Here is a 9,400-nt window from a genome sequence, read left to right as displayed (position 1 = left end):
TGATTTGATTGAACCTTTATTTAACCAGGAAGGGCTCATTGAGATTAGAAATCTATTTTTCAAGAGCGTCTTGGCCAAGATAGGCTGCACCAAGTCATAAAACAATTACAGACAGACAACATGAAAAACTATAGGTAATCTAGTAAAAAAAAACATAGAATTCACAAGAGTATAAAAAAATCATAAAACAGCAAATTAAAAACATTGACAGCTCAGGGAATCAGTCTCAAAAAACACCAATCGGGACAAGTTCTTCCAGTTTAAAAATATTTTGTAAGGCGTTCCAAGCCGATACCGCAGAGTACATAAAAGCCCTCTTACCAAATTCAGTTTGGACGTTTGGAGCAGTTAGCAGGATAAAGTCCTGCGAACGAAGAGAGTGCCCACCACATTTCTGAACAATAAAAATGCCCAAATAAAATGGTAGGGCGACAGGCCTTCAGATAGATATACTAAGATGTCAAAGGAATTATGGTGGGAGGCATCACAACAACAAAATAACAAGATAGTTGAACATGGCTGTTTGTATGTGTAGATCCAAGCCCTTTGCCACTCTGGGACACATTGTTAACTTATAGCTGTGGTCTGTCTTCCCCTCCCTACCCTGTGATTCTCTCTCTACTGCCTCTCTACACGTAGCCCCGGCGTCCCACAGCTGCATCCCACATGCGGCTGGATGTCATTCTGCTGTTCTCAGACCTGCTGTGGTGCTTCTTCTTCTTCTTCTTCTTCAACAACACACCAACCAGCCCCAAAAATGTTCAGTGGGGTAACACAAAGTAATGCTGCGAGGACAGCTTCAGAATGCAGGGAAGGAAAGACGGGGGTAATTCTTCAGTTCAAATCTGGCAGGCAGGGGCTCTGCTCGGGTCATAGCAACACAGAGTCATTTCCATAATTGCCCCACAGTCAAATCAGGCTGGATTCCTCTGGATCGCTCTAGATTCCTGTAGATAAGCAGCCTATTGGGCTCTGGTCAGTGCCGGCCTGTCTGCCGGACCCCCAAAGAAGAACAGGTGTGGTACTGGAAGTGATTTCCAGCTCCTCTGTGTGTTTCCACTGTTTTTGTTGTAGTAATTGCCACAGGACATTCCCCTTGCCTTTCGGGTTGCTATCGTGTAATCTCTCTGAAGAGAGAGGAGAATGAAAGAGGATTTGTCCTGGGTTTGGCTTTGTCTTATCAGTGGTCTTCAGAAGAACAGCAATACCTTTAATTACAGACGTAAGGTAGGCAGCAAACGGCTGATGTTGGGGTAATACTGCCAAGTCTACCTACTTTAAATATGGACTGATAGATCAATGTATCAATCAGGTGGGACCTCACTTCCGAATTCCAAACTGCTTCACAGCTGGGGGCCAGTTGTGCCAGCCATCTTCCTTGGCCACCAAAATTAGGCTCAAATCACTTAATCTGATGGCAAACGTTATCACTACACATCCAAGTATATCTGACCAAATTATGAAAGACAAGCATTGTCATTTTGAATTCTGTAAAGTGAGTGTGGAAGAGGTGAAAAAATTATTGTTGTCTATCAACAATGACAAGCCACCGGGGTCTGACAACTTGGATGGAAAATTACTGAGGATAATAGCGGACGATATTGCCACTCCTATTTGCCATATTTTCAATTTAAGCCGACTGGAAAGTTTGTGGCCTCAGGCTTGGAGGGACGCAAAAGTCATACCGCTACCTAAGAATAGTAAACCCCCTTTTACTGGCTCAAATAGCCAACCAATCAGCCTGTTACCAACCCTTATTCAACTTTTGGAAAAAATTGTGTTTGACCAGATACAATGCTATTTTACAGTAAACAAATTGACAACAAACTTTCAGCATGCTTAAAGGGAAGGACATTCAACAAGCACAGCACTTACACAAATGACTGATGATTGGCTGAGAGAAATTGATGATAAAAAGATTGTGGGGGCTGTTTTGTTAGACTTTAGTGCAGCTCTTGACATTATTGATCATAGTTTGCTGCTGGAAAAATGTATGTGTTATGGTGTAACAGTATTGCTTCCGCCACTCTCCTCGCCTCTACCTGGGCTCGAAACCAGGGACCCTCTGCACACGTAGACAACAGCGACCCTCGAAACACCGTTACCCATCGCTCCACAAAAGCCACGACCCTTGTAGAGCAAGGGGAACAACTACTTCAAGGTCTCAGAGCGAGTGACGTCCCTGATTGAAACACTATTAGCGCGCACCTCGCTAACTAGCTAGCAATTTCACATTGGTTACAATGGCTTTACACCCCCTGCTATGTTGTGGATAAAGAGTTACCTGTCTAAAAGGACACAGAGGGTGTTCTTTTTTTTTTGCCCTTTTTTCTCCCCAATTTCATGGTATCCAATTGGTAGTACTGCATCGCCACAGGAGTCGCTAGTGTGCGATGAGACATAGCTATCCCTGCCAGCCATACCCTCCCTAACCCGGACGATGCCATGCCAATTGTGCGCCACCCCATGGGCCTCCCTGTCGCGGCCGGCTGCGACAGAGCCTGGACTCGAACCCAGAATCTCTGGTGGCACAGGTACCACTGTGCCACCCGAGACAGAGGGCGTTCTTTAATGGAAGCCTCTCCAACATAATCCAGGTAGAATCAAGAATTCCCCAAGGCAGCTGCCTAGGCCCATTACTTTTTCAATCTTTACTAACGACAGGCCACTGGCATTGAGTGAAGCCAGTGTGTCTATGTATGCAGATGACTCAACACTATACATGTCAGCTACTACAGCGACTGAAATGTCTGCAACACTTAACAAAGAGTTGCAGTTAGTTTCAGAGTGGGTGGCAAGAAATAAGTTAGTCCTAAATATTTATAAAACTAAAAGCATTATATTTGGGACAAATCATTCACTAAAGCCTAAACCTCAGCTAAATCTTGTAATAAATAATGTGAAAATTGAGTAAGTTGAGGTGACTAAACTGCTTGGAGTTACCCTGGATTGTAAACTGTCATGGTCAGAACATACTGACACAACAGTAGCTAAGATGGGGAGAAGTAAGTCCATGATAAGGTGCTGCTCTACCTTCTTGACAGTACTGTGAACAAGGCAGATCCTACAGGCTCTAGTTTTGTCGCACCTGGACTAATGTTCAGTCGTGTGGTCAGGTGCCACAAAAAGGGACTTTTTGCAATTGGTTCAGAACAGGGCAGCACGGCTGGCCCTTGGATATACACAGAGAGGTAATAATAATAATATGCATGTCAATCTCTCCTGGCTGAAAGTGGAGGAGAGACTGACTTCATCACTACTTGTATTTTTGTGAGGTATAGACATGTTGAATGCACTGAGCTGTCTGTTTGAATTACTGGTGCACAGCTCGGACACCCATGCATACCCCACAAGACATGCCACAAGAGGTCTCTTCACAGTCCCAGAGTCCAGAACAGACTATGGGAGACGCACAGTACTACATAGAGCCATGGCTACATTAAACTCTATTTCACATCAAGTAATTAATGCAAGCAGTAAAATTAGACTTAAAAAACAGATAAAAATACACCTTATGGAACAACGGGAAATGTGAAGCAACACAAACATAGGCACAGACATATGCATACACACACACACACACACGCACACACACACACACACACACACACACACGATAACATACTCACTATACACACATGTACAATTAGATCTTGCACTGTAGATATGTGGTAGTGGTGGAGTAGGGGCCTGAGGGCACACAGTGTGTTGTGAAATCTGGTAATGTATTGTCCGTTTTTTTTATTGTAGAAACTGCCTTACTTTTGCTGGACCCAGGAAGAGGGATCCATAATAAATACAAATACAAATAGTGTATGTTAATGTTTCAGAGAATTGGTGGGGGGGATTGGTGTGTTTACTTTTACATTAAGATATGTAACCTAGTGTTGGCTAATGCTTGCCATTATGTAGATCACGTTCTCAAAATATATAATCAAGTGCTATAGATAGGAGATGCAGAATACACATGAAACGACATATGTAGAAGACTTTACAATCCTAGAAAGAATCACTTCTAGAATGTATTCTCAAGTGCACTTGACTTCTCAATCTCACCTCTTCAATTCTTCTGTAGGCTATCACTGACGACAGCCCGTCCAGTGCTGACAGCCAGGTATTCATCGTTCCGTTCCACAGTAGCGTACAGCCAAGTGCGCGCACTCGTGCTGTCTTACGTCACTGTGCTCGCTCCTCTTCTCGCGCGCTGGTTAAAAAGAAGGAGGAAAGAGCAAGGGGAAACATGTGAGCGCTCTGAGGATCTAGTTGAGAGACAATTTTGTGCTTACTTTTTTGACCCAATGCACTGTGCTGAAACGGATTTTAAATCAGAAGGAAGGACACAAATTAAGCTTACTGCAATTCTCAGAGTTAGCTTATTCTTTGCTTTGTTTTCTTTACGAGAGAAAAATGTGTATTTCTGGGGTATGCCATCATAACCAGCACTACCATTAATTTATTTTAAATAACATTTTTTTTCTTTAGCAAATATTTAATTCTGATTACTTTATGCGTATACCTTTATTAAACTAAATTATTATAATCGTTTACCTGTGATACAGCATATAGGTCTATATAAATATAGAGAATAGAGTATTTTGTAGGTTTGCACCGTTGCTTTCAACAGTGATTTCTCTTCACATCTTTTGGTTCCTACGTTTTTTCAATATGAGGCATTTGAAATTTGTACTCGTGTTGGCTATTGCAGTCAACGTTTGGGAATGTGGGGATTCGAAATTTGGCGAGAAGGGGGAAATAAGCCCGAGGAGAAGGAGATGTTACGACGGGAGCATGCCCAAGCGACTGAAGAAGAGGGAAAGAAAACTGTCAGTGGACAGCGATGCAAGCAGCGGGGAAGTTTGTCACAGGTTGTACCCTCGTGTGTCATGCTGCCCAACCAGGCGTGCTGCTTATCAGATAGTCCACCGGCGTGATGCCAGGGTATGTTGGGCTCGTTGCATTCTTTCATTGTGAGAGCTGTCTGTAGGCTAAAGCCAAACGCCCCGGGGAATGTATGTACTGCGTTGTGTGTCTTTTCGACTTGTTGTTGACAGTAGTAGAATTAACGATATATGAGGGAGGTGGGACTGTGAGGGGAAAATTCAACTGTAGCCTACTTACACATTCTGGCGTTGTCCTGCTACTCTACGCTGTTTTTTTGAGGTTTCTTTATCAGTCACATTAAATATGTAGAAAATCCACAAAACTGTAAAAACAAATTAACATGATTATCAGCCAACTATGTTGTTTAAAAGTGGGAAATGATATAAGCCTCCTGATTGTTGGTCTCGAGCGTGTCCAACGCGTTACAGTGTTACCATGGTTATGTTATAACCTTTTAAGTTCATCCCCGCGCTTCAAAATAACACCACACGAGCGCAGTCCAAGGGAGTCAGCACCGTTGGCTATCGTTCAATTATACTAAGTTATTCTTTGCATCCCACACCGCGGTTATGCGCACGTGTGGCATGTTTGTCAGCGCACTTAGAATGTATTTTGCAACAATGTTGCATGTTTTTATGTTTTTCTTCTTTCCAATCAGTTCCTGCACAGCATGTGCGCGTTTACTGTACATAGCCTACGCTGATGTCCGTTATAGACACATTATTAATTATCGTCATGTTTAACTGCATGGATAAATCTTTAACACAGTCTTCATAGGCTACGTGGAGTTCACGGTATAATTCGCCGTATTCTCATGTAAACCGCTCCCAACGAATCGACATATGCGGCTGGGTGATATCTCACTTTGTGTTGTGTCAAAAAACATATTGCGTCATTTCATTTGCTCAAGTCATGCAAATAGGAGGAAAAACCCTGAACGGAACAAAAATAACTTCGACTTCTCCTCCCTACTACACTGCCCACACACAGAGCTCTTTTTGCTTATGGCAAAATACTAACAACAACACCATTGTGTTTGTTAGTTTCACTAATTGGTGAAGCTGGAGAACATCAGTCTCCCCATTCAGTCCCTCGACTCTGTCCAAGTGTTAAGGCTGCTGAGAGGGTATTATTTGTCCTTCACTCCCCCCTCTCACACCCACCCCTCACTAACTTACACCTATTCCCAAAGGGCAAGTGTTTTGTTTAAGATTTTTAACACCAGTCTTAGTGTTGCCTACAGCACAGCCGCTTTTCTCTATAGGGGCTATGTGTGGTGGTCCCCCCCCCCCCCCCCCCCTCTCTCTCTCTCTCTCTCTCTCTCTCTCTCTCTCTCACCCCCTGTGATTCCTGATGGTGAGACCTTATGAGGCTTGTGCAGCCCACAGTGTCTAAGATTGAATGACAAGCAAATGTTTTCAAGTGTGACCTTTGTGCATTGATATGTTTGTTCCGGCAATTTCACTGACAAAAGCCATTGTGCCGATCCTATCAAAGAAATGAGTCCTCCTGTAACAGCTGCTCCTCTACAGTGAGCTACTTACATGTCTGGCTTTTTGATCACGTCTCTGTGAGTAGGACAACAACCACCATAAAGGAGCTTATGGAAATGCATTTTGCATTTGGGCTGTCCATGTGAACTGGCAATCTTGTGTTATTGATGTGTTACGACACATTTCCCCCCACATGCCAAGGTATGTCACACAGATGGATGTTGTGCGCGTGTGTGGGTCGGTTTGTTTACCTTCGGAGACTTGTGTCCCTTGCATTTCTGTTCCCCCAGTAATGCTATAATAGCGCTTGTACAGACCAGGATCGAGCCTACTGACTGAGAATTTCTCTTTCTCTGCTTTTGAGTAGCGAGTCGGTGGTGAAATTTTGCTGCTAAACACAACAAACAAAGGTCCTCTTGTTCTGGTTTGTGGTGATGGCAACATTGGAGCCCATCCCAGCAACATATGGGCACAGGGTATGGCAGAGAGCCCACAAATGCTCCTCTCCATGGAATGTGTGCCAGCCCATGGCACGCCGAATCAATGGGCAATTTAGAGCAGGAGGGCGGGCGGTTAGGCATGCCCACGGCGGTAGTACTCACATACATTTGGAGGGGTTAGTACTAGTATTAGTATAGTAACATATACTGTTACCACTTAGCAGACACTGTTATCCAAAATGACTTAGAATACAGTGAGTGGATACGTTTTAGTATCTGTATACTGCAGGGATTAAACCCACGTCCCTGCCGTTGTTGGCGTCAATCTCTTACCAACTGAGCCACACCTGACCACTACAGTTACAGAGCGAGAGTAAGTTAAAACACACAGACATGGACAACCAGGTTTTAGCCCAAGCTAAGCCTACCCTGCCTAATGCTGACCTGTCAACACTTCTAAAGGCTAACGGCTTTTAGCTGCTCTGCACTCTTTATTAGTATAGTATTAGTATGAGTATAATTATTAGTATGTTTATTAGTATATTTATTGCTTGTTTATAGCCGGGTTTATCAACCTCTGTGTGTGCTTCTGGCAAGTTCTAATCACCCGTGTTTTACAATGTCCCGGTAAGAGGAGTAGAACAAACATTCTTTGGCCATCTCTAGTCGTGGTCCTGAGGGGCTATAAAACAACCAAAGGGCCTGTGTTCAACCTGTGGTCAGAAAACGCTCTCGAACACGACCGCAGGGTGGCCGTATCCTTAAGAAACAGCTTTCTCTTCCAGACCTAGTCAGGTTATTGTTGAACTGAGAGAGAGAGAGACGGAGGTGTCCATATGTTGGACCCAGGCCTGTAGGCCTAATTGACTTGGACAGACTGCTAATTTGTTGATAACAGTGCAGGAATGATGTGCCTGTCTATCTCTAAATTGGTGTTTACACACGGTCGGACCTCACACAGTGCAAAGCACTACCAGCCTGCCTGCTGCCTAAGCAGCACACATGTCTGGATGCAGGACAGATTATGTTGTGTTTTATTACACCTAATTTGCTACGTAAATAATCCCTGCTAATTTCTGGGGTCTAAATCTCTTGTTTACTTTTGTTTAGCGACCTAAGTAACGCTTCAAACCCTCTAATTCGGCTCCATCCATTTTGGCCCCAGCCGCCCTGACATATGAAATGTAATTTGAACTTAACTGTTTGTGCACTTAGGTAAACAAGTTGTGAGGAAGATAATCTTTTTCTCAGAATGTGCCGTGTATTCTGGGTTTTAAAAGTGACATTAAAAGGTAATCAGGTCTAATTTTGATGTGGGCTTAGTTTCTCTGGAGAATATTTTTTCAGTGTACCATCAATAAAGCTGCAGCGGTGGATAATTGAAGTTAGGTTATATCATCTCCATGCTAATGTCTTACAATAATGTTTATTATAAACTGGGTGGTTCGAGCCTTGAATGCTGATTGGCTGAAAGCCATGGTATATCAGACCGTATACCACACGTATGACAAAATATGTATTTTTCCTGCTCTAATTAAGTTGGTAACCAGTTTATAATAGCAATAAGGCACCTCAGGAGTTTGTGGTATATGGCCAATATACCACGGCTAAGGGCTGTATCCAGGCACTCTGCGTTGGCTCGTGCATAAGAACAGCCCTTAGCCGTGGTAAATTGGCCATATACAAACCCCCCGATCTAATTATACAATATCATATATTTAATCAGTCATTGTTCCTTGTTGCGTGTGGTCCCTCCCCCTAGATCTTCTCCACCAATAACACGGAGTGCAGCCGTCTCCTGGAGGAGATCAAGTGTGCACATTGTTCGCCCAATGCCCAAGTGCTGTTCCACTCCCCCGAGTCGGACAAGGTCCCCCTCAGAGAACCCCACCTGCCACGCCTCTGCCAGGACTACTGCCGAGAGTTCTACTATACCTGCCGCGGACACATACCAGGTAACCATTCTACTACACCTACCACTAAGATATACCAGGTAACCATTCTACTACACCTACCACTAAGATATACCAGGTAACCATTCTACTACACCTACCACTAAGATATACAGGTAACCATTATACTACACCTACCACTGAGATATACCAGGTAACCATTCTACTCTACCTACCACTAAGATATACCAGGTAACCATTCTACTCCACCTGCCACTAAGATATACAGGTAACCATTCTACTACACCTACTACTAAGATATACCAGGTAACCATTCTACTACACCTACTACTAAGATATACCAGGTAACCATTCTACTCTACCTACCACTAAGATATACAGGTAAACATTCTACTACACCTGCCACTAAGTTATACCAGGTAACCATTCTACAACACCTACCACTAAGATATACCAGGTAACCATTCTACTACACCTGCCACTAAGATATACCAGGTAACCAATCTACTACACCTACCACTAAGATATACCAGGTAACCATTCTATTACACCTACCACTAAGATATACCATTCAACTATTCTACACCTACCACTGAGATATACCAGGTAACCATGCTTCTCCACCTGCCACTAAGAAATACCAGGTAACCATTCTACTACACCTACCACTAAG

General features: G+C 43.5%; 1 protein-coding gene across 1 annotated transcript in view; it reads left to right on the top strand.

The window, feature by feature from the left end:
* The first annotated feature begins 4,203 nt into the window (after positions 1-4,203).
* The window catches only part of LOC110498648 (hedgehog-interacting protein), a 48,871-nt gene continuing 43,674 nt past the window's right edge, over positions 4,204-9,400 (top strand). The window contains exons 1-2 of the mRNA XM_036954278.2: positions 4,204-4,938; positions 8,577-8,769. Of these exons, the coding sequence (XP_036810173.1) occupies positions 4,666-4,938; positions 8,577-8,769 (466 nt within the window). The 5' untranslated portion in view covers positions 4,204-4,665. The remainder of the gene's footprint in view (positions 4,939-8,576; positions 8,770-9,400) is intronic.

Source organism: Oncorhynchus mykiss, chromosome 19, assembly GCF_057628025.1.
Source record: "Oncorhynchus mykiss isolate SJ-2025 chromosome 19, ASM5762802v1, whole genome shotgun sequence".
In the NCBI taxonomy this organism is placed as follows: Eukaryota; Metazoa; Chordata; class Actinopteri; order Salmoniformes; family Salmonidae; genus Oncorhynchus; species Oncorhynchus mykiss.
The sequence above is the reverse complement of the archived record's forward strand: the minus strand, read 5'-3'. Positions and strand labels throughout refer to the sequence as shown.